Below are 25,404 nucleotides of genomic sequence, written 5' to 3'. Positions count from 1 at the left end.
ACACCTTTATCTCCAGCCCACTCCAACACCTGACACCCATCAAATCTGTCTGGATGATCAGGATAAGACTGATCTCTGTCAGTGTTAGTAATCACTCTGTTGTTCTCAGAGAGACGGAGATGTTTATTCAGTGTGTTCAGATCCAGAGCGAGCTGCTGGGAATCTGATGGAGATAAAACACACCAGAATCAGGAATCCGTTTGATCTCTTCATGTCCAGCATATCATCAGTACAGATGGCATTATTTACTGCACAAATTATTTACATCCTCAGTTATGAAACCCTTCTTTCATCTTCTACAAGAAGAACATGAACACAGTTTTTCTGCTTGTTTTCTTACTGACTTACATCGTAGGAAGATCTATTAAAGTATATATTCTGTCAAAATTGTTTAATTTTATGAATGGCGGTGGTTTATATTCATCAATAAGTGCTGTTTATTGTTCACAACAATCTGATTTAAAAAAAAAAAAAAAATCATAATTATTAGGCTATTTCTTATGATTTTAAATGATTCTTACAAGGAAAAGAGGTAACACTGTCTTTATTACATCTTAAAACAGGGCAGGTTATAATCTTCAATCTAGGGGTGTCCAATCCTGCTCCTGGTGATCAACTGTTTGTTACGTCCACACACAAAGAGAAGAGGAGGCAGATATGAGCTTCGTGATATTTAATGAGGTGCACATAAACTGGTGAAGCAGGGAAATGATGCATATCTTCAAGCAAGGGTGAACAGGTAAGTTCAAACTCATAGAAAGTTCCAGGACAAGTAAGAGTCACTTCCCTCAGAGCACGTGTTGATTCATCCTCAGGTACACAAAGACAATCCTCACAATACTCAGAGGTGAGTATATGAAGGGTGTGGGTAATTGCTGGTGCAGGTGTTGTTAATTAGTATTCTGGAGATGGTTCAGGGGTGTGGTGCACTGGGAAATGAGTGGGTGGAGACCGATCACAATGACTGAGGCTGAGGGAACGTGTAGAGGGTGTGACACTGTTCAGCTCCAGCTCTAGTCAAAACAGCAATTACGGTCATCAGGCTCACTTGAAAATTAAAGGCAGGTGTGTTTGATTAGAACTATAGCTAAACTCGATCGCCAGGAACAGGATTGGGCGCCCCTACTGTAACCTATTGCATTTCCAAAATTACCTTCCCAATGAATGATGAATTGGAAATCTTGGCAGAGAGACAAATCTACTTTGAGTGTAAACTAAATGAGCCAGTGCGTAATGGCAAGTAATAATTGCATTCAGCTGCTCAATTAGGCTTGCAGCAGGTGCAAAGAGTTCCCATGTTAGGTGTCTGTGTCGTATTTTGCACCAGTTTCTGTTCCTACCACCTTGTTTGGCCATGTGCCTAGAAGGATGCCACACTCCTGGTGGAGTGAGCTCGGAATCCGAGCGGGAGCTATAGAGTTTGTTCTTGTTAAGCCAAAGTGATGGCATCCACTATCTTCTGCTTAAAGATGGCCTTTTTTCTTCTGCCGACCTCTCTAACAGACGTTAGCTAGTCCTGAGGCTATGTCTCCTGTTCATGTACAATCTTAAAACATGGTTGGCCTGGGTCTTCCTCCTCCAGGGGCAGTGCTTGAAGGTTCATTAACTGATTCCTAAAGGGTGTGGTAGGAACCTTGGCCACATAGCAAGGCTGTGCTTTTCTGCGGCTGATCAAGCACTTTCTGGGTCCTCTCTCTGAGAACACCAGTTAAAGAACAGGCTCCACTGCAGTGTCTAACTATGTCTCATACTCAGAGAAATCCTGGAATATGAAGGACAAGAAGCAAGGTCAGATGCATCCAACTAAAGAAGAGGAGATTGTGGGCAAGTTGTAAAATGTGACAGGAGTAGAGACCACCTTGCTGAGGCCACCTTAATGTATGCAGTAGTGGTCTAAGTGTCTTTTATATGGATTAGTACATAGAGGGACTGAAACTATTTGTAGTTTGTATGATACTGGTGTGACCTGTTCCAAGATAGTGAAGGGACCAACATATCTGGGACTGAGTTTACGGCAGGGCTGGCGCAGAAGAGTATCCCTTGTGGAAAGCCAGACTTGACCTGGTTGATAGACTGTCATCTGTATGGCCTTCTGCTTGAGAATTTTGCCTGTCTACAGCTCGCTGCAGATGGTGATGAGCCTTGTCCCAAACCTTCTCAACTCTCCTGGAATCAGTGGTCGACAGCCGGCACTTCTGGTGGTTCCCCATATCAGGGAAATAACGGGGGATGGAAGCCGAGCACGCACTGGAAGAGAGTCCAGTAGATGGCTGTCGCAGGGAGTTCTGTGCGTACTTGGCTTAGCCCAGGAAGTGGTTCCAGGAGTTCTTATGGAATGTCAGAAGGTACGTAGGAAATATTTCATTCTGTCTGTCCATTTCTAGAAGTTTCTGACAAGATATTTCTAGTGGCCAATAGCTGCCTTCCACTTGTCCCCCTCATGTAATCTGCTGAGGTTTAGGTGCTGCAGAGATACAGCTTAGTGAAGATCTTTCCTTCTCTCAGTTGTTTCAGGGTGGCAGGGACAAGGGGAAGCGGGTAATGGACCTTTAAGGTGATATTGTTAAGGGATCCGTAATTTATGCAGGGCCACAAGTCTCCATCCTTTTTGGCCACAAAGAAGAAACTATATGCAGCAGGGGAGGTAGATGGTCGAATATAGCCCTCTTCCAATGCCTCAGTGATATATTCCTCCAGTGATATATTCCTCCATGCCCTAACTTCCAACGGGACATTCAGATAAACAGTTCTTACCCCATTGAAGAACTTTACCTGTGCTCCAAGAGAAGATGAGCTCGTGCTTGACCAGCTCTGTAACGCACACACACATTGTTTTGTTTTTGTAAATTGTGGGGACTTTCCATAGACTTCTATAACTTTTGCACTGACTAAACAATTTTGTCTATACCCTAAACTTAAACCTACTTTTTTTTTTTACACATTTAGATGAACATCATTTAGTACTTTTAATATTTTTTTTTCCCTGAAAGATTTGAGGTTTTCCTATCCTTGTGGGGGAATTTGATCGGCACAATGTGCCATAAACAGGAACACACTCTATCACATACACACACGCATAGGTTTAGTTCTGTGAATTTGTGGGGACTTTCCATAGAAAGGGGACTTTCCCCTAATCATGACCTAGCCCTTAGAGTAAACACTTAGACCAGTACATAAATCCACACAAACTGGCAGATTAAATCACTCTCAAGCTTCACATCAGCGCATCTGGTCTGCACTGCAAGCTCTTTTGCCTAATTAGGACATTAAGACTTGTTTCAAAGCCACCATGCTAGTATCATATTGAGTTATTTATCATAGTTTGCTGTTGAGCTTAAGTGGCTGAATACCCACAAAATTATGTCCAAATTGGCATCCTGGCAAGTATCTTAATAAGCACAGACAGTTTTGTCAAACAGTTGAGAAAGAAAACATGTATAAATCAGTATCAAATCTGCAAAGTTGTTCTTGTGAGAGCAGCATAACGTCGCTGTCAGGTGGAATGCTGGCTTCTCCAAAACCGTTATTTTTCAGGAAATGTGTATTTTTTGAGTTATTAAACAGTGAATCGTTAAAGTTTGTATTATACCTTATATTGCTCTCATATACTCTTGTGTACCAACATTAACATAATGTTTCCCCAAAATCATGTTTTATCGGCGATATCAGCACAACCGGCTCAATGGACACAAACACACTGATCTTATGGTCTAAATGAAGTTTATTCTGACATGTAATTTCACTGACAGTTGTTCAGCAGCAGTATTAATGTCATGAAGAAAAAAGCATTATGGGTAGAAGCTCTCTACAGTCTATTCGGGTCAATCAACACAGTTTCACTGATGATCCTTTATGAATATTAAACCCAGGATAGAGCGGCTGAGTGAATGTGGTCTGGACTTTGTGGATGAGGGTCATTGTGTCAGAGACGCTGTAGAAGGACAGAGTTCCTGCTCCGTGATCCACAAACACTCCTACTCTACTGCTGATGGACTTCACAGGGAGAACAGTCTTTCTGTTATTGTGTATGAATAAGTAACTGGAGGAAGAGCAGGACAGACTCCAGGACTGATCATTATTTCCAAACTGAGACTCATGATCCCGTCCCTTCCAGTTGATGCTCTTATATGACACTGATATACGCACACCTTTATCTCCTCTCCACTCCAGCTCCCAGTAACTGCGTCCACACACACTCTCTCTACACAACACCTGATGCCAATAATCAAATCTGTCTGGATGATCAGGATACGGCTGATCTGTGTTAGCGTTAGTAATCACTCTGTTCTTAGAGAATCTGAGACGTTTATGTGCAGTGTTCAGATCCAGAGTGAGCTGCTGGGAATCTGGAGATAAAACACATCAGAATCAGGAATTATGAAGCTGTTTGATCATTTCATGTAGCTCTTCATGTTCAGTGTATTATAAGTGTATTAGAAGAACATGAACACACTCAGTGAGTTTTCTGCTTGTTTTCTTACTGACTTACGTTGTAGGAAGTCCTTCCTGGTCCAGAGATCAATGTTGGTGACTGGGACTGTGAGAATCAACAGACATTCTCATGATCCTGCATCATTCCCAAGACACTTCTAATATGACGTTCTTCATGATATATGATAATAATGACTCTCTAGGACCTTACCTCTGTCTGAGATCTTTTTGCTCTCCTCTTTGCAAAAATCATACAGTTTGTCACTAAGCTGACAGACAGATTCTCTCAGAGCATCAAAAGAGAAGAGAGAACTAGAAGGATCGTCATTTATGTCTGTAGACTGAGGAGGTGTTGAGAGAGACTGGAAACTCTACAGAAAAAAGAAAATTAAAACTCATAAGCTCCACACTTCACCCAATTACCTGCTTAGGTTCTTGTTGACTTGACTGATCTCTAGTATCTGACCACAGTCCAGCACTTTCACAGCCTCAGCTTCATTCCTCTCATAGATATTAAATCACATCAGAGCTACAGATTCTAGTATTCACCACTTGCACTATATTTGTCACGGTGTGGTTGAGGGAATGAGCGTTTGACGAGGACATACCTTTTAATCTTCTACACAAGAACAACTAATAATACAGACAGGTAGGTAGATAGGTAGACTTCCACACACATTAAAGACGAGACCGGACAATTTGAACTGAAACAAACAGGAACTTAGGAGGAGGAGGAGTCTGGAGCTGGAGGAGATCTGTAGGATCCAGAGCACAGCCCAGGTGATGCCCTACGGTGGAGCAGATGGAGGGAGGAGGAGTGGCTGTCGAACTCCATAGGGGCCGCTAGGAGACATCGACGGAGGCTGGACAGGGTGGAAAATCTCGATGTCCGATCGCTGGAGTGCGCGCTTGTGGAGAAGACTCTAGAGGGCACTCTGGCTGCACGGGCGCACTTGAGGCGGGGACTCAGGACGGCTGGTAGGGACCCATTATGCAGATCCAGCAGCCCTCGATGGATAAATGGCTCACCCTCAGCTCTGCTGCAGTGGGTGGAGCTCCAATCCGCACTCTCGCTGTACTCGACATTCTCCATCGCGGCGAGCTCTGTTGCTGGCACACGCACCTGGTCTGATGCAATTGGCTCGGGTCTGGTGGCGCTCCACGGCTCTGTCGCTCTCTCTGGCGATGGATCTGTGGTCGCAGTAGACTCCGTTTCTCCATCATCGGTGGGTTCAGGCTGTGGCTCCATGCTGCGGTGAAGTGTTGGGCTGGGCTCTGGATCCAGAGTGGGGCTGGTGTCATAGTCTATGGTATACGGCTAGCGCTATATAAATAAAAATGATTGATTGATTGATTGATTGATTGATTGATTGATTGATTGATTGATTGAAGAGTCACTGGCTAATTGCATGACACCAGCACCCACTCGATGCAAGCAGCTATACTTTCTTGAGGACAATCTGAACTGTAACAAACAGGAACTTATATGACAAAGTAAATGAGTTAACTCAAAACACCTGAACACAATCAGACAATTAACAGAAAGTAGGCCAGACAGAGCACATGGGACAGAAAGAAAACAAAAACAATGTGAGTATATAGTCAGGTTTGAAGATCACCTGGTTTTGATTACCCTTACTCAGAAACCATGCTATCAAATTTTGTTTTCATTTAAAAATTTGGTAAAAAGTTTTGAAATGTTCATGGTGAAAGTGGTGTTTAACAGCAAAATATATCTTCTAGAAGAAGGAGCTTGAGTCTCGTGTCAGAGCAGGATCTGCTCAAGTCTGATCTGTTCTTCTAGATGTGTGTTACCTGCAGGAACTGGATTTGATCCTGTGTGTGTGAAAGCTGCTCCAGCTCAGCGTCTCTCCTCCTCAGATCATTGATCTCCTGCTCCAGTCGCTCCAGTTGTCCTTCAGCTCGACAAACTGCAGCATTCTGCTGATCTCTGATCAGTCGTATCACTTTAGTAAAGATCCTCTCACTGTCCTCCACTGCTGTCTCTGCAGAGCGCTGTTAAACACACAGTGATTCAGTGAGTCTGAACCGAGACGAGACAAACTTCTCTTCTTCTCCAGACTCACCTTATGAGACTCCAAAGCCTCTCTCAGCCGCTGGAGATCTTTCTCTCTCTGCTGGACTCTCTGCTGGAGCGTCTTCTGAGTCTCCTTCAGCTGATTCTGCAGGACAAACACATGATAGTGAATCTCACAGAAAACTATTGGCACTGATTCATACATTAATACAGGACAAGTGGAAACGAAAAACGAATGCCTGCAGGTTCAAACTCTAGAAGGAAAAATCGGTTACAATCATCGAACATGAATTATGATGATTATTAGACCTGTTTCACACTATAAGAGTAAGTATCTTAAAAGTGAAACTGACAAAGACGTAGAGCTTTATATTAACAGTGTTTCTGTGAAATTAAGCTGCTATTAGATCACTACACTGAGTATTAACTTGATCTCTAATTTTAATACCTGGTTCTCTGTCCTCTGGTCTGCAGCTAATACAGTATCATGGTTTTTGTGTTCATCCATCATACACATCATACATATACACTTCTGATCAGTGCGACAGAAAACCTCCAGGATCTTCTTGTGTTTCTGGCAGATCATCTCCTGCAGTCGTCCAGTGGCTTCGGTCAGATTGTGTTCCTTTCCTTTAAACCAACTCTCATGTTGCTCGAGGTGATTCTGACAGTAAGACTCCAGACACACCAGACAGGACTTGACGGCTTTGTATTTTCTTTCTGTACAGACGTCACACTGAACATCTACAGCTTCAGCGTCACAGTCAGCAGAGAGTTTGTTCATCTTCAGTTTCTCCACTACTTCAGCCAGTATGGCGTTTCTAGCTAAAGCGGGTCTTGTGCTGAAGGTCTGTCTGCACTGAGGACAGCTGTAGACGCTCTTCTCATCCTCCTGATCCCAGCAGTCTGTAATACAGCTCTTACAGTAACTGTGTCCACACTGGATGGTCACCGGATCCTTCAGGAGATCCAGACACACCAGACACAAGAACTCATCCTGAAAAACTCTGGATTCTGCCATTTTACTGCTTGAATATAGAGACAGACACACACAACGGCTCAACTTAACTTTCGGTTTTCTTTCCATGAACGCATTTCCTGGTTCTAAGTTTGAGCATGCGTGTAAAGTGAGAGAATTAATTCTCTATTACTGTGTGTGTGTGTGTGAGCAAAGTATGACAATTGTTCTAGTCCCTTTTCACCCTGCAGGTATAGTTTCAGGTTTCTCTGCCAACTCTGTAGTCTTTCATTCCTTATATAGAGTTGCTTTGTCTCTAGTCTGCTAATTTTGTGAATCTTCACCCCATATATGGAGTTGTCTTTTGTCCTCTCCGTAGTGGGCAGTTGAGGCATGTCCAGCTATGCAATAGAGGTCAACGCCCCATAAGGGCTATATAAGCTGATGTTTTTCTCTCTGTGTTAAGCTGCATTCTGAATAAACCAGATTTTATTTCACTCGTGTGGTTTGTTCCGACTGATGCTTCCAGGCGCCTGAATTTGTTCTGTACTGCTGATGAACGGACACAGGGGGACGCATACACTGAAGAAGAGAAGTTCTTACAGTTCTGGGGGCTCGTCCGGGATACATCTGACCAGGTAAGAGAAAATATAGTTTCACTACCTGAGTAGATGTATCCACGTAAGTCAATTGTATCGTGTTTGATTAAATTCAGACTAGATTGACTTGTTATAGTACGTGTCCGAGTCATCAGCGGTCAGAATGGGACAAACATATCCTAAACCTGAACCCTCTGAAACACCCAAAGCATGGATGGAACGTTGTGGTTGGGGATACTACACGGTTCCATATCTTGATAATTTGGCGGGATGGACAGCGGGTACCCAGTGGCGAGATTATCCGCGTGAGGGCACTTTCGGCCCAAGTCATCTGAAAACAGTTTACAATTTAGTATATGGAGGTGAGGGCGACCCTGATTGGGATTACAATTATATGAGAGGAGGATATGACGATGGATGGTCACCGGATCCTTCAGGAGATCCAGACACAACGAACACAAGAACTCATCCTGAAAAACTCTGGATCTTGACATTTTACTGCTTGAATATAGAGACACAAACACGCAACGGATCAACCTTGTTAAGTTTCACTTTCTCTGAACTCAGTGTTTCCTGTTTCCTGTGTTTCAATCATGCAGTGTAAACCAGATAAATGTAATGGATGAAAAGGCAGCCTTGAGGCGTAATGTGCATGGGAAGGGGATAGGAGTTTGCATTTGGAAAAACTTCAGTTAATAATAGAAATAAATTCCTCGAAGACCACTCTATCAATGTTTTTCTTGGTCAGAGAAGCCTGCAATTTGATTGAATCTAAATTAATGTCTGCTCTGGACAACATCTACTGGGCTTCCCACTGTTCAGAGCAGATCATGACATAAAAAAACCTAAATCTGCTATGTCTGTGTTAAATCAATCAATCAATCACTTTTATATAGAGCTTTTAACAACAACATACAACAATGAAAAGCTATGGTTCACAGCAAAACTCAGATCGCTTCCAAAGAGGATACCTTCAGGAATATCGAAAATATTTAGTCTTGTACAATGAGGCCAGAAAAACTGAATAAGATTACCATTAAGACTGAGATGAAAGATTAGAGTGGTTAAGAGGATATAATACCAGTTTTCTTTCAGTGACCCTGCTTCAGTGTGGAAAGACCTAAAAGACATTAGTAACATTGCATGTTTTGTGAATATTCATATAAAATTATCGATGACATGAGTCTAAACCCGTGAAATATGTAAAAGTCTTCACCTCGATTTTTCTCTAAATCAGATCTACTGCCTCTCTTGTGTTCTCTGCTGTAGTCTTTTTTGTCTGATTCCAACAAGTCATACATAATTTTAATAAAAAAAACAAATTTTTAAACATTTGCGTATACTAAATGATTTTGAAAGCACAGATTACAGTTAATTATAAAACAAATGTTCTTCTATTAGCCTACTCTTTCGTAATAGAATAAGCACAGACTTTACTCTCTTCAGTGTTAAACTTATGCAAGTCCTAGAGTTCCCAAACAGGTGAGCTCAAAATGAAATAACAATGTAGTTTATATTTGCATCTTTAGTGATTGATTGGTTGATTTATGGACACGTTAGGGTTCTGTGAATTGTAGGGACTTTCCAAAGACTAGTTATGTATATACAAATGCCATTTCCTGTTTCCTTAACCAACCCTACGCCTAAACCTACTCATTACAGAAAACCTACTTGAATCGTGGCACTTTCAGTTGAACATCATTTACTATTTTTAACAATTTTACCCTCAAATGTCCTCAAAATGTCAAAAATGTCCAAATATACCATGAACAAGAACACTCACACACACTATGGACATTTTATTTCTTTTAAAGGTTTTAACCACTGATCTATAATAGAATTAACAAGTATTAACAAGCTGTAACCTAAAAATAAATTTCACAGTCAATAATTAAAACAGTGTCTTGTGAAACCAGAGAACAAAAGAAAACGATAAGGGCAGTAGCTCGATAAAGTGGAAAATAAAAATGAATTAACTGGCTGTGATCATCTGAATTAATAAGTAATTTTGATAGTAGTAATAAAATGATAGATGTGACTCTACATTAAAAACTAAATCAATACAAACAGATTTTGAGAAAATCACAGAAACATGGTCACTCCCGACTCATTATATACATCATGAACACTTTAAAAGAGACTTGTACATGTTTATGACAGATTTGGAGAGATGATCATTTTAATTTTACCATATTTACTGTATCAAAATTTGTTAATAGTATACTAATAAGGGTGGATAATTTAATCAGTTGTTTATTATTCAAGAAACAATGCATTACTGTTATAGATTTTTTTAATAATAACCAATATAGCTGATAACTTTGTTTTTAGCAAATAAGATGAGACAAAGGTATCACGAACCCTAAACCTAAACCCTAAATCTACTTTTAAGTCAAATGAAGTGGAAAAGACAAGCCTAAAAGCGCTTATAATAGCTGGATCTGGCAACACAGAGTCTGCTCTTATCTCCTCACTCACTCATCTTCTCGCAATGATCATTTTCATAGCACACACACTAAGACTCTTGCAAACTGTCTAAACTAAACGATACATGTCACAGAGACATTCATTAGAGGAGTTTAAAAGCAAATTAGTCATTTAGAGAAAGAAAAAAACATTTTGAAAATGAAACACTCGTGGCTGGCTTTGGACCCGCTAGAACCTCTTGTCAATCTATTCTGATTCCTCAAAACAGTTTATCAGTTTCACCGATGATCCCGCTCCAAACCCAAACCCAGGATAGAGCTCCTGAGTGAATGTGGTCTGGACTTTGTGGATGAGGGTCATGGTGTCAGAGACGCTGTAGAAGGACAGAGTTCCTGCTCCGTGATCCACAAACACTCCTACTCTACTGCTGATGGACTCTACAGGGAGAGCAGTCTGTATCTTGTTGTGCCAAAATGAGTATTTATATGGAAAACAAAGCAAATTCCAGGACTGATCATTAGATCCAAACAAACTCTCTACACCTCCCTTCCTGCTGATGCTCTTATATGACACTGATATACGCACACCATTACTTCCAGTCCACTCCAGCTCCCAGTAACAGCGTCCACGCACACTCTCGCTACACAACACCTGACGATACACATCAAATCTGTCTGGATGATCAGGATATGACTGCTCTGTGTAAATGTGAGAAATCTCTCTGTTGTTCTCTGACAGATGGAGGTGTTTATTGATGGTGTTCAGATCCAGAGTGGGCCAATAGTAATCTGATGGAGATAAAACACACCAGAGTCATTTCATGTATCTGAACTCTTCGTATATAATCATCAGTGTTTCAGTACAGATGAGCAGATATCCTGTGTAAATCATCACTTACATTGCAATGCAATAAATTATTGTATTGTATTCAAAACCTTCAATGCACACAGACTGAGGTAGTATAAGTCTTTAGTTCACATTTTGACTCACATTTAAATAAAAACCCACCAATCTCAACTAATTATAATATGGTGACGTCAATCAGCTAATCAACTCAAAACACCTGCAAACGTTTCAAAATGGTCTCTCGGTTTTGTTCACTAGCCTACACAATCAAGGGAAGACTGCTGATCTGACGGTTGTCCAGAAGACAATCACTGACATCCTTCACAAGGAGGGTAAGCCTTAAACATTTCCTGCCAAAGAAGCTGTCTGTTCACAGAGCGCTGTATCCAAGCCTGCTAACAGAATGTTGAGAGGACGGACAACGAAGCACAAACAACCGAGGGAACCACTGCTATATGAGGATTGTCCAGCGAGATCGAGTCGAGACTTTGAGTGAACTTCACAAAGGAAATAGACTGAGGCTGGGGGCTAGGAATCAAAAGCCACCAAATACAGACGTGTCAAGGAGTCTGGCTACAGTTGTCGTATTCCTCTTGTTGAGCCGCTCCTGAACCACAGACAACTTCAGCGGCGTCTTACTTGAGCTAAGAGAAGAAGAACTGGACTGTTGCCCAGTGGTCCAAAGTCCTCTTTTCTGATGAGAGCAAGTTTTGTATTTCATTTGGTAACCGAGGTCCTAGAGTCTGGTGGAAGGGTGGAGAAGCTCATAACCATGAAGTTGCTTGAAGGCCAGTGTTAAGTTTCCACAGTCTGTGATGATTTGGGGTGTAACGTCATCTGCTGGTGTTGATCCATTGTGTTTTTTGAAATCCAACGTCACTTCACTCGTTTACCAAGAAATTTTGGAGTACTGCATGCTTCCTTCTTCTGACCAGCTTTCTGAAGATGCTGATTTCGTTTTCCAGCAGGGTTTGGCACCTGCCCACACCGCCACAAGCATCAAAATTGATGACCATTGTGTTGGTGTTCTTGATCGACCAGCAGACTCAGCAGACCTGAACCCCAGAGAATCTCAGCAGTTGCACAAACTAATCACCTTCATGCCATGTCGAATTGAGGCAGTAAGCAAAATGAGCCCCTATCAAGTACATGTACAGTAAATTAACATACTTTCAATTCACCAATTTTTTTTATTGTTCTAATGAAGTATTCTAATTTGTTGAGATTGGTGGGTTTTGTTGAATGTGAGCCGAAAGTACCGAAGACTTCAATTACTTCAGCCTGTGTGCACATTAATTTTTTTAATGCACGAATTTCACAATTTGAGTTTAATTATTGAAATAATTGAAATAATACACGTGTACATCAGTGTTTCTCAACCCTGGTCCTGAATTCCCTGCAACACTGCACATTGTCTGTCTCTCTAATAAAACACACCTGATTCAACTCATGAGCTCATTTCATGACTTCACACTTACAGATAATACACAGGGTTATTCATATTTGGCATGAGCTCTAAACCCGCCTCACTCAACACCACCGTCGCCCGACCTTCCTCAAGGACTAGGTCACAGCAGCAGGCCTTCAATAAATAAACAAGTATTACTGAACAAGTGCAATTAACAACTTGTGTGAGATAAGGGAGACATACCAAGTGCACAGTGTTGGGGGAGTCCAGGACCAGGGTTAAGAGACACTGATTTACATCGTCAACTATAAAACTCTTATTTTCACCTTCTACACAAGAACATGAACACACATGAGTTTTTCTGTTTGTATTCTTGCTGACTTACATCGTAGGAAGTCCTTCCTGGTTCTTTGAACAATGTTGACTGTGGAAATGAACAGATATGAACAGCGTGATTCTCATGATCCTATATCCATTCCAAAACATTTCTAATGTGCCGTTCAACGTGATATGAATCCATATTCATCACCCTGATTTATCAACAGTGCATAAGCACGGATGCGTAATGAATACAGTTTCACACAAAGTGTGGGATCTACCAACTTGTACTTATATGTAGAAATGTGTGTAGATATGAGCACACTTCTGAGCATGCTTACACAGGTTATCTAGTGACACTATGTGCAGCATTTAAGAGTGTCACAGTATGCATTAAGTCCACATAAAATTTTTGTTAGTTTTAAACAGACACAACAGTTGCATAATTTGTGTCAAACTCTATAAAAGATAGCTGTGACAACATTTGTGGATTATTGGAAAACTTGGCAACTAATGCAATTCACAAAGATCGTGCTGAGAGTGGCTTTTGAGTAAGGTTCTGGCCATTTTTAACAGGGAACTGTCATTAATAGTTCAATTGGAGGCACTTCAGAAATGCGAACGACTGAACGCAAAAAAGCTTGATACATGTGGGATTTATCAACAATCATTGCTTTATCATGTGCAAAATAATTTTGAGTGGATGTTTGATAAATATGGATTTTCATTTATAGAACAAAATATAGAACCTTTTCTATGCACTATTGTTAAATGAGGCCCTAGGACATTACATTTGCCTGAGATCTTCTTGAGCTCCTCTTTGCAGAAATTCTCCAGTTTGTCTGTCAGTTTATGTACAGATTTTTTCAGGTCATCAGAAAAGAAGAGAGAAGCAAAGGGATCGTCATTTCCATCTGTAGGTTCAGGAGGTGCTGAAAGAGACCGGAAACTCTACAGAGAAAAAATACAGAAATCCACACTTCACCAAATAACCTGCACCAAAATCAGAGTTTTGCAGCTCTTGTTGACTTGACTGATCTTCAGTAATCACCTCAGTCCAGCTCTTTCACAGAATCAGCTTAATTCTTCTCTTATTCGTTAAATCTCATTTAATATACAGAATACAGTACCCAGTTACTATGATAAAACATCTGCTGGGAACATAAATGTCCATCTAACAGCTCAAGCACATCAATGTGGTCTCTTTGTAGGGTTGAGTAGATTTTAAAAGCTATGATTGGATTGACCATTATTTAAAGCTTTAGAGTGGTTAGAGACACTGAAACTTCACAAAGCCCCTTAAGACACACTCAGTGAGTTGGTAAAGGGACACTTGCTAGTACACAATCTACTACATGTTTAGGGTCTTCATGTTAATATTTTATCAGGTTTAAGGATCGCCTGACTCACAGTCACTTTCACTGATTTGACTGAAACATAATGAATCAGAAGCAAAAATGTTGAACTAATGGTGGAGCTAGTGGTGTTTGGCAGCTAAATATTGCTTCTAGCCATTTATAAGCAATGTCTCTTTCAAAGATGTTGATTAGATAAGAGTCTGATTGATTATTTAAGTGTTTAATAAGACTAGGGTTGTAATGTTTCACAAAATTCATAGTTCGGTTCTGTATTTTTGTTGCAGGGGCAATTGGTTAATGGCAATATTGGAAATATATCTATTGTAAACCATGAAGGCAAGCCAACTTTACACGTGTTATGCCGGTGAAACGGTATAACAGAGCTTTCACCATCTGACGCCATATATTGTCTGAGAAAAAAAAAATGACTGTTGTTGTTGTCATTATTTATCACAAATGTTAAGCTGTTTTATTTTCCAAATGAAATAGGATTAGTCCAACAAATTAAATCATTTGGTTTGTAGTATTTACTGAACCGAAAGCAAAGTATTAAATAAGAATATCGTTGCACCCCTAAATAAGATACTCATGAAATGTTTCTCTGTGAGTCTCGTGTCAGAGCAGGATCTGCTCAAGTCTGATCTGTTCTTCTAGATGTGTGTTACCTGCAGGAACTGGATTTGATCCTGTGTGTGTGAAAGCTGCTCCAGCTCAGCGTCTCTTCTCTTCAGATCATTGATCTCCTGCTCCAGTCGCTCCAGTTGTCCTTCAGCTCGACTCACTGCTTGCTTTTCCTGATCTCTGATCAGCTCTATCAGCTCAAAGCGTCTTCTCTTAAATGAGCGGATGAGCCCAGTAAAGATCTTCTCACTGTCCTCCACTGCTGTCTGTGCAGAGCGCTGTTAAACACACAGTGATTCAGTGAGTCTGAACCGAGACGAGACAAACTTCTCTTCTTCTCCAGACTCACCTTATGAGACTCCACAGTCTCTCTCAGCCGCTGGAGATCTTTCTCTCTCTGCTGGACTCTCTGCTGGAGCGTCTTCTGAGTCTCCTTCAGCTGATTCTGCAGGACAAACACATGATAGTGAATCTCACAGAAAACTATTGGCACTGATTCATACATTAATACAGGACAAGTGGAAACGAAAAACGAATGCCTGCAGGTTCAAACTCTAGAAGGAAAAATCGGTTACAATCATCGAACATGAATTATGATGATTATTAGACCTGTTTCACACTATAAGAGTAAGTATCTTAAAAGTGAAACTGACAAAGACGTAGAGCTTTATATTAACAGTGTTTCTGTGAAATTAAGCTGCTATTAGATCACTACACTGAGTATTAACTTGATCTCTAATTTTAATACCTGGTTCTCTGTCCTCTGGTCTGCAGCTAATACAGTATCATGGTTTTTGTGTTCATCCATCATACACATCATACATATACACTTCTGATCAGTGCGACAGAAAACCTCCAGGATCTTCTTGTGTTTCTGGCAGATCATCTCCTGCAGTCGTCCAGTGGCTTCGGTCAGATTGTGTTCCTTTCCTTTAAACCAACTCTCATGTTGCTCGAGATGATTCTGACAGTAAGACTCCAGACACACCAGACAGGACTTGACGGCTTTGTATTTTCTTTCTGTACAGACGTCACACTGAACATCTCCAGCTCCAGGGTCACAGTCAGCAGAGAGTTTGTTCATCTTCAGTTTCTCCACCACTTCAGCCAGTATGGCGTTTCTAGCTAAAGCGGGTCTTGTGCTGAAGGTCTGTCTGCACTGAGGACAGCTGTAGACGCTCTTCTCATCCTCCTGATCCCAGCAGTCTGTAATACAGCTCTTACAGTAACTGTGTCCACACTGGATGGTCACCGGATCCTTCAGAAGATCCAGACACACCGGACACAAGAACTCATCCTGAAAAACTCTGGATTCTGCCATTTTACTGCTTGAGTATAGAGACAGACACACACAACGGCTCAACTTAACTTTCGGTTTCTCTTTCCATGATCTTACGCATTTCCTGGTCCTAAGTTTGAGCATGTGTGTAAAGTAGTTGTGTCTGTGAGTCTGTGAAGCAGGTTCCTCTACCTCATTATATAATATATGCAAACTTTATGAGTTTTTACTTATATCTTGTATTATAACAAAAGTAAAAAATTAACCATATTTTATAAAAAAAAATTAAACCCAAAATAAATAGTCCCCGCCTCAAGTGTGCCCTCCAGTGCCCGTGCAGCCAGAGCGCCCTCTAGCGATCGGACATCGAGATTACCCACCCTAACCAGCCTCGATGTCTCCTAGCAGCCCCTACGCTCACTCTCAGCTCATCATCTGGTGCTCGCCGCGGGTCTGCCAGTCACCATCGCTGTCGTGGGTGGAGGATCCCTCACCTCGTAATCCGAATCCTGGACTCCACATTGGCCTGTAGACCCGTTGGCTCCCCCTTGGCTCCTAGCTCCCTCCTCTCCAGCGTGGCCCATCAGTCCACCAGCTCTGCCAGGCTCCATCGTGCCTCCGGCTCCGCTTTGGTCTGCCGTCGACCATCCGACCACCTCAGTCCTCTGTCGCTCTGGCTCCACCGCATCCTTCTGGATCCCTGTCTTCACATCGTTCACCGGTGCCAGCGGCATCGTCTCAGGCCCTCCAGTTCCTCGGCGTCACCCTGGCTCTTCGTCTCTCCACATCCGTCTCGGTCTCCTCCACCATCAGCTCCGCCGCTGTCGGTCGGGCCCCTTGGAGTCGACGGCCACTCCTCCTCTATAACTAAAATGTCACATAGTTGGACTCTTTTGTTTTTGTTTTCTTGTCCCATGTTCTGTGTGCCCTACTTACTGTTAATGGTCTCATTATGTTCAGCTGTGTCTTGTTAATTGTTGTTTACTTTGTGTATATAAATCCAGTTTGCCCAAGTTATATTGTCCGGTCTTGTCTTAATATGTGTGGTTTACTTTGTCTGCCTGCCTGTAGTATTATTATATACTCATTTGTAAATGATTAAAACTGTTAAAGGTTATATTCTCGTCGAGTGCTCCTTCCCTCAACCATACTGTGACACAATCCATATCTTGCGTTTTCTTTCCTCATAATGGCTGCAGTCAATCAATCAATCATTTTATATAGTGTTTTTAACAATACAGATTGTATCAAAGCACTGATCAGTATAAAGCAGAAGAGTACAATGACAGGGATGTATAATGACGAGATTGAACAATTTGTTATTAAATGCAGAGACAGTCTCTGTAATCAAATCAATGATAATCACTAGAATTAAGTGTCAGGTTTATTTCTAACATGTATGATCTGGCTGAAACTTGCGTTGTTTTTGATGTTACAACCTCTCCGTTCTTAAGTTTCCAGGTATACATTGCAAGTATAATGCACTATTTTCATATTTATTTGTCTACACTTCGGGCGGCCATGGTAAATGATAAAAACAACCCAAAAAACATGCAAAACTCATGACCCTAGCAAAACACTGGTGTGCTTATAACCTTATAATGATCATAGAATCTTCCACGCTGCAACGACGGCAAGAAGTTGGGGTCAAACCTTACCAAACAACTAATTTGCATGAAAAAATATTAACACATTAAAGGGATGGTTCACTTTGAATCTAAAAGTTTACTAGCTTACCCCAAGGTGTCACCAAGCCAGCAGAGGGAGCCCTTACCTCTGGGTGATTTGCTACATCCTGTCTGAGGACTATAAATACTGTTGTAGGCCCCTCACCTGGAAGTTGCATTGTTCGCCTGCTTCATTGTTTGGATTGCTATTGGTTTGTTTCTTGTTTCCTGTTTCCCTGGTTTTGACCCTGCCTGTCTTCTGATTTTCTGATTGTTTGCTGCCTGACCTGACCACCGCCTGATTTTGGATTTTGTGTTTGCCTCGTCTCTGATACTCCTGTTTGCCCTGTTAGATGCCTGTCTGCTTTGACCATGCCTTTGTTTAATAAAAGCCTGCAATTGGATCCGCACGCCTCAGACCCCTCATTCGTGACAGAATGCAACCTCACACCAGGATCCAGCAGCTTTTCACCCGAACGATGGCCAGGTATGCACCTCGCAATGTCTTTGCTAACCCTCAAGCAGGGCACCCGATAAGCTTGAGGATTATACTCAGGAATTTCTGGACCTGGCTTACCTCTCTGACCTACCAGACTGTTTGCTGATAGAATTCTTTCATGAGGGAATAAATCAGCCACTCAAGACGAAACTTGTTCGCGAGGGTCCACGTGAGTCGCTTGCACAGTTTATTGAGTTCGGTTTAGTGACTGTGGGGTCAGCTTTCACGTAAGGGTATTGAGGAGGAAAAGGACACAGCATCAATTCCCAAGATGGCCGCCTTCCCCGAGCCGCTGCCCAAGATGGCCGCCTTCCCCGAGCCGCTTCCCAAGATGGCCGCCTTCCCAGAGCCGCTTCACAAGATGGCCGCCGCCTCCCCAGAGCCGCTTCACAAGATGGCCGCCGCCTTCCCAGAGCCGCTTCACAAGATGGCCGCCGCCTCCCCAGAGCCGCTTCCCAAGATGGCCGCCTGCCCAGAGCCGCTTCCCAAGATGGCCGCCTGCCCAGAGCCGCTTCCCAAGATGGCCGCCTGCCCAGCGCCGCCTCCAGTGCCCACACCTCGTGCGCCACCTCCAGTGCCCGCGCCTCGTGCGCCACCTCCAGTGCCCGCGCCTCGTGCCCCGCCTCCAGTGCCCACACCTTGTGCGCTGCCTCAAGTTATCCCACCTTTGCCCCACGTCGTCGATGGATCCCAGCAGCGCCTGCACTCATCCTCTGCCCACCATCTGGAGCTCGCCACGGGTCTGCCAGTCTCCATCGCCGCCCTGGATGAAGGATCCCTCGCTTCAGCGTCCTGCCTCCGAGTCCCGGACTCCACCTCGGCTTGTAGCACGCCTCAGACCCCTCATTCGTGACACAAGGGCATCTAAGGTGTAGGTGTCTTTTTTTCTTCATGACCCCAACTGAGTCTGGTTTCTCCCAAGGTTTTTTTTCTCCATTCTGTATGCATGGGGTTTTGTTTCCTTGCCACTGTCGCCTCTGGCTTGCTTGGTTGGGGACACTTAACTTCTAGTGATTTAACGTCAAATTGAATCCCTGTCATTGTACTCTTCTACTTTATACTGTTCAGTGCTTTGATGCAACCTGTGTTGTTAAAAGCGCCATATAAATAAAAATGATTGATTGATTGATTAGATCCAATTTTGAGATTTTTAAGTCCGTCATATAATGGCCGGTATAGAGAACTTTCTCTATGAGAGAAAAAAAAACATACAGAGAAATCCAAATTAAACCATACCCCATCATAACGATACACTGATGACCTGAACACATGAAACGAGCTGTTTGTGTCAAAAAATGATGATTTCACTGATATGATAATAACAGATGAAAGTGAATGTCACAGATAACTACTGGCACTAAATCATGTGAACATTTGAATCCAGTAAAAGTAGGGTAAGACCGTTTAAAGGTGACTGATCTGATCTGATAAGTAATGGCACAAACACCACAAGTGTTCAATTACAATCATTGTACATTAATTATTATGAAGATTAAAGAGAGTTCACAGTCTCTTTTATAAAAGTGAGCCATTCTGTGTTTTCTAAGTCAGGCTTCGATTGCTTCTGTCTGCTGTTTGGTTTGTAGCTTCTCTATTTTGTTGAATAAAAAGTGAAGAAATACATTTAAGAAAGATAAAGGAAAACAATCTGTGATGCAGTGAGCATACTTGCACCCTAAAGAGAGTAACAAAGTCACTTTACCAATACTAAAGGTGCCTATGTAAAACGGTTTTGTTTGTGAGTTTGTAAAGTGAGTATTAATAAAATATAACATTTAAAATTAAATATTTTATTTACCCAGACACTATGATTTATTTAGCGTTTTAAGTGGAAAATTAACCTGCTTGATAATAATAAAGATAAGGCGTCATCATCTGATGTACCTCCGTGTAAGGGGCGTGGCGTTGTCTCCAGCCGCTCTCCGATTGGCTGCTGACACGTGGCCCCGCCCAGCTGGAGTCTGAGCGCGTCCTCGGAGCCGCGGAGTGTCACACGAGCTCAGAGACTCCGAGAGGAATAACGTGAGGAATAAAGCAGCTCCCAGGAAGACTCCCGTGATCCCATCCGTCATGAGTTTATAAAAGATCCTCTGAACAGCAGGAATCATGGAGAGACTCTCAGCGCTGCTGCTGCTCTTCACAGTCTCAGGTGAGTCTCAGAACACTTCACCTGTGTGTGTGTGTGTGTGTGTGTGTGTGTGTGTGTGTGTGTGTGTGTGCGTTGATTCGGTTTATTGATGTTGCGGGAAAATTTCGGTGTTTATTTCATTGATTCAGTCTCTGATAATGTGAATATTGCTGCTCATATACTAATTAGTCATGTGTTATTAACATTATAGTTAGTCTTAATAAATAACCAAACTGTTAATAACACATGACTTATTAGAGTTATAGTTATAGCTATAGTTATATGAGTTTAATTAGTCGTCATGAGATCCAATCATTCTTCATTCATTCAGAAATGCTGATATTGATAGTTTATTGACTTTATTCTTCTATATAATAGTATGCTGCTATCAAAGAATAGTCTGTGGATTATGTGTTTGATTAAATAGATTTAATTGAAGATATGTTGTGTGTTGATCTCCAGTGCAATCAATAATTACTACAATAGTTATTTTCCTGCGCTGCTTTTCTTTGATTAATTGGCGCTGATTTCTATGTCGTTTATTTATTATTTCAACTAGAAAATACAAATATTGCGAATATAGGATGATTCTCCGTTGGTCGAATGATTCAGATGATTCAGAGTCACTTGTGCTGAAGTTCATGTTCATGAGAGTGAGACAGACAGACCCGAGGCAGACATTGACCCTGACCTTTGACCTGACCCTCATTTTCATATGACTGGGCCTTTAGGGTCGGGGTCGGACTGGGTGGGGGTTTGATTGAGATCTCATTATAAGGGCCCATAATCCTGCGTGGCAGCTGCTGAACACAAACACACACTTTCATTCACACACACACACACACACACACACACACACACACACACACTCATAGGCCACACAGGGTCACGGGGTTAATCCAAAAGATCTACACCGTCTGTGGTCAAACTATGTGTGTGTGTGTGTGTGGACACACACACACACACACGCACACACACACATGCACACACACACACACACACACACACACACACACACACACACACACACACACACACACGTGAGCAGCGACTGATTCATTTTCCTAATTAGCACCAGAATCTATTCAGCACTGTGGGAACCAGATCAGTGTCATGAATATGATAATTTGTTAGTGCAGACACACTCTCTCTCTCTCACACACACACACACACACACACACACACACACACACACACACACACACACACACACTCTCTCACACACACACACACACACACACACACACACACACACACACACACTCTCTCACACACACACACACACACACACACACACATTCTCCCACAAACACAATATGAAGTATGCATATGATAATCCGAGGCTCACTCATAGCTGTGCTGTCTCTCTCTCAGTAATGAGTGTTAATTGAGTGCTGTACGTCTCATTAGACGCTCGAGTCTCCCGCTGAGAGCCTGAAAGCGTGAAGAATCAGGACAGACTCTGTCAGACTCTACACACACAACGTTCACAATCATTTAGACCATTAAATGTTTCTGGCGGCATTTGATCGGAAATAAAATAAAACGGTGAAATATTACAGTTTTAAAAAGCTGTTTTCTGTGTGAATGTGTGATAAAGTGTCTTTTTTTTGCATCATTCCTCCAGTCTTCAGAAATCATGATAATATACAGATCTACTGCTCGAGAAACATTTCTGATGATCCTCAGTGTTGAAAACGGTTGTGTTTAATACAGCCTGCTTTTCTGGACTGACAGGTCATTTATACTCCTTTATATATGAGATATAATACATCATAATTTAATGCATCCTGGATTAATAAAAGTGTTTAGTCATTTTTGTAAAACTTACCTTTGAATGGAAGCCTGTTTATGAAAACGGCTCTAATCTGATAAATACATTCATAATGCATGAATATATTAAAGTAGTAAGTAACATAAACGTCAATCATGGTTTTCTGTCAAACAATGTGAAAAGTGTTAAATAAATGTGATCTGGCTTGAATCAGTACTATCTTCATATATTGTGATATTAGAACGGTGCTGCACTACTGGTATTAAATGTTTGAAAAGCATAAAAACGGCTGATAGTTTTGGTTTCAGATGCTTCACTAATAGCTTGAGCGTGTTTTCCTGGTAAATAAGTGTCTGTCGTCGGGTCACACGCTCAGACAGACGAATATTTGACATTCAGATTTGTCCCGTCTGAGCAGCAGATGCCACGGAGACGGCTTTAAAGGAGTGTTTGACGTGTTTATTGGCCGCTGAAGTTCACGGCCACTCCGGAGACAATGAAGAGAGCGGGAGGAGGAGCGGCGGATTCTCTCATGACCTTTAGGATCTGGGGTCGCGGGGCGCCGGCGGGGGCGGAGCTGCTCTCTGAACCCCGCCTTCATCCGCTGTTTACGGCTGAAGATGGGCTGCTATTGTGAGGAGGAGAAAACAGCTGCAGCTTCGTGAAGGAAACGCCGCCGACTCTGATCCAGAGCTTCTGGGCCGGACCGCAGTGCGCTTCCTGCGTAGTACGCACTCTGTAGTGTTCGACAGCAGCGTGCCGTTTAATTCAGCTCTCGACTCGCTTTCTGTTTCCATTGAAACGCCTTAAAAATTTAAGGGCCCTATTTTAAGGAAGTCTAAAGCGCAGGGTGCACTATTTTAACGGCAGGGAACGCGGTCTATTTTCAGTTCACAGTCAAGTGCATTGCATTGTGGGAAACAATACAGTCACTATCTGTCTGATGAGTCTAAAGAGCGGCCTGCAGCGTGTTATAATAAACAGAACGTAGTCATTCTTGATTGTTAAAGTAGTTTTGGTGTATTGGGGATAATGTTAATGTAGTTATGCACGTTTTTTCTTGAGTGTGGAAGAAGTCTGTGGGTGACGCTTCTGCTTCGTTACACGAGAAAAACTACACGCAGTTAACAGTGAAAAGAGTTTGCACGACATAATAGCGATAATGCATTAAAATAATACAAGACACACCTATTTTCAATATTAAGCAGCAAAACGAACTGATTTGGCGCATTTTTATGTTAAGAAAAAGTTGCATCGTTATAAATATCTTTGTTATATATTCCTCATATATTCGTTATAACTGCATTGATGCTCTACAGATCATAACTAGTTATAGTTAACATTATAGCATGGTTATAGTTAGAACACTAATATAATATTTGTTATAGTTACTATCGGTTCAGGCGGAAATATACTTAGTTATAATTATTGTCATAGTTATTGTTACATGTATAATTATAGTTATGATTATAGCTATTGTTATAGTTGTTTTTCAGTGGAGCGTGGTTATTCTTACCATGTTATAGTTTTAGTTATCATCAGTTTGTTTGATGCTAATGTAGTCATTGTTCTAGTTATGATTATAGATACTTTTATAGTTTTTGGTATAGTTATTATTTCGTGTGGATGCTGATGGAGTTATTGTTATGGTTATAGTTTTGGTATAGCAGTTGTCTGTTCGTTTGGACGCTAATATGGTTATATTTATTGCTTTGCGTTTGTTATCATTATGATTATATTTATCGTTATCGTCTTTATGTAAGGACGGACGGTAATAGTTTTAGTTATCATTGATATGTTCTTGTATGTTCGTGTGGACACTAATATAGTTATTATTATTATTAATATTATAGTTATTGTCATACGTGACTTTGGAGCACTTTTCAAAAAGTATCTAAATATTGATCCAGACACACCACGCTTCAGTGGAAAGATGATCTATTTGATTTATTTTTAAACCTCAGTTTCATGAAATTGACCCTCATGACGGTCACAGATTTCTTTTTTTTCTAGTCATGGTCTCCTGGTTTTCGTTCTACTGCAGTTATCGCTCATTCGTGTGTCCACTGATGTAGCTTTCGTTGTAGTTTGTGTCATCGTCCCTTATCTTTAAAGAGTTTGAAGGGATTGCGTTCATTTCCTGTCAGACCGAAGTTCATCCGGTCAGACTCGGCTCCAGATGCCAGACGAGCGCAGAGGTGCGGGAGTCTGGTTTTTCCGTGCGAGCGCGTTCAAGTTCAAGTGTGAGCGGAGTGTTTTGTTGTGTGTTTGGCAGCTGCGAGGGGGCGGCGTGCGGCGCGTTTGACTGATGCGGTGGCATGGGAAAGTCACCCTCGCGCAGCGCCACGGGGCGGAGGAGGGGCAGATGGCTCTTCAGACGGGGCAGGAGTGATGGGCCGGGGCAGATCTGGAGGGGGTGGGGCGGGGTCGCATTGTGTGCCTGTTTTGGGCCGATGGAGGGTTTTGTGTGTGTTTGTGTGAGGGCTCCTGAAAGAGCCATCAATCAGACGGCCTAAAGTCAAGTTTAAGTTCAGTGGAGATGAATCACTTTGATTTAAGATGCTCTAAATCCAACTAGCCCTGCCTCCATCGCATCAGCAACTCAAGCACAAGACAAACACCGTCAACAGATGCGAGTGTGTGTTTGGGGACTGAATAAACTTCGAGATTTTCTGTCTAGAAATAAAGAGTGCTGTCAGAAGTTCTTCTAAAATGAGCATCATTTTCCTTTAAAAGAAGCTACTCATTGCTTTTGAAGAGAAAAGAAAGTACCTACACAGATGAGTCTAATAAAATGCTCATTAGCTTTTGCGTCTGAACTTTTAAAATGCACTTAATGGAGTTTGTGTGGTTTTTTTCAGAGTTTGAGGACTGTTTTATGGTTAAAGCAAGAACAGAGACAGATCTTTCGTCTTGTTTTAACCGTAAAAGCAGAGCTGAAACACTGAGAACAAACACTTTGTCTGAGGAGACTGGTGATCAGTGGTCCCTGGGAAAGGTCTGGACCATCTGGAGGCGAGACAAACAAGACTTAGTCCAGTGAATTACAATAG

At 41.9% G+C, this 25,404-nt stretch overlaps 2 protein-coding genes across 2 annotated transcripts; both read right to left on the bottom strand.

Annotated features, from left to right (window-relative positions):
- Positions 1-3,703: 3,703 nt before the first annotated feature.
- Positions 3,704-7,590, bottom strand: LOC122357495 (tripartite motif-containing protein 16-like). The gene is made up of 6 exons (XM_043256902.1): positions 6,918-7,590; positions 6,519-6,614; positions 6,247-6,447; positions 4,643-4,802; positions 4,490-4,537; positions 3,704-4,346 (listed from the first exon to the last, which is right to left on the bottom strand). Exons 1-6 carry the CDS (start codon positions 7,554-7,556, stop codon positions 3,826-3,828), a joined length of 1,665 nt encoding a protein of 554 aa, XP_043112837.1. The 5' UTR covers positions 7,557-7,590; the 3' UTR covers positions 3,704-3,825.
- Positions 7,591-9,810: 2,220 nt separating this feature from the next.
- Positions 9,811-16,436, bottom strand: LOC122357494 (E3 ubiquitin-protein ligase TRIM16-like). Its single transcript, XM_043256901.1, has 6 exons — positions 15,753-16,436; positions 15,354-15,449; positions 15,049-15,282; positions 13,817-13,976; positions 13,093-13,131; positions 9,811-11,241 (listed from the first exon to the last, which is right to left on the bottom strand). The coding sequence occupies exons 1-6, from the start codon at positions 16,425-16,427 to the stop codon at positions 10,700-10,702; spliced, it is 1,746 nt and encodes a 581-aa protein (XP_043112836.1). The 5' UTR covers positions 16,428-16,436; the 3' UTR covers positions 9,811-10,699.
- Positions 16,437-25,404: the final 8,968 nt, after the last annotated feature.

The sequence above is a fragment of the Puntigrus tetrazona genome, chromosome 14, assembly GCF_018831695.1.
Source record: "Puntigrus tetrazona isolate hp1 chromosome 14, ASM1883169v1, whole genome shotgun sequence".
Lineage (NCBI taxonomy): Eukaryota > Metazoa > Chordata > Actinopteri > Cypriniformes > Cyprinidae > Puntigrus > Puntigrus tetrazona.
The sequence above is the reverse complement of the archived record's forward strand: the minus strand, read 5'-3'. Positions and strand labels throughout refer to the sequence as shown.

Excerpts from the sequence above, each read along its gene's own strand:
- LOC122357495 (XM_043256902.1), bottom strand. The coding sequence starts at position 7,556 with ATGGAAAGAAAACCGAAAGTTAAGTTGAGCCGTTGTGTGTGTCTGTCT. Across the intron at positions 4,803-6,246 it reads ATCAAATCCAGTTCCTGCAG|AGTTTCCAGTCTCTCTCAAC; the intron begins GTAACACACATC and ends TTTTTTCTGTAG. Across the intron at positions 4,347-4,489 it reads CAGGAAGGACTTCCTACAAC|ATTCCCAGCAGCTCACTCTG; the intron begins GTAAGTCAGTAA and ends TTTTATCTCCAG.
- LOC122357494 (XM_043256901.1), bottom strand. The coding sequence starts at position 16,427 with ATGCTCAAACTTAGGACCAGGAAATGCGTAAGATCATGGAAAGAGAAA. Across the intron at positions 15,450-15,752 it reads ACCAGAGGACAGAGAACCAG|AATCAGCTGAAGGAGACTCA; the intron begins GTATTAAAATTA and ends TTTGTCCTGCAG. Across the intron at positions 11,242-13,092 it reads CAGGAAGGACTTCCTACGAT|ATTACTATTGGCCCACTCTG; the intron begins GTAAGTCAGCAA and ends TATCTCCATCAG.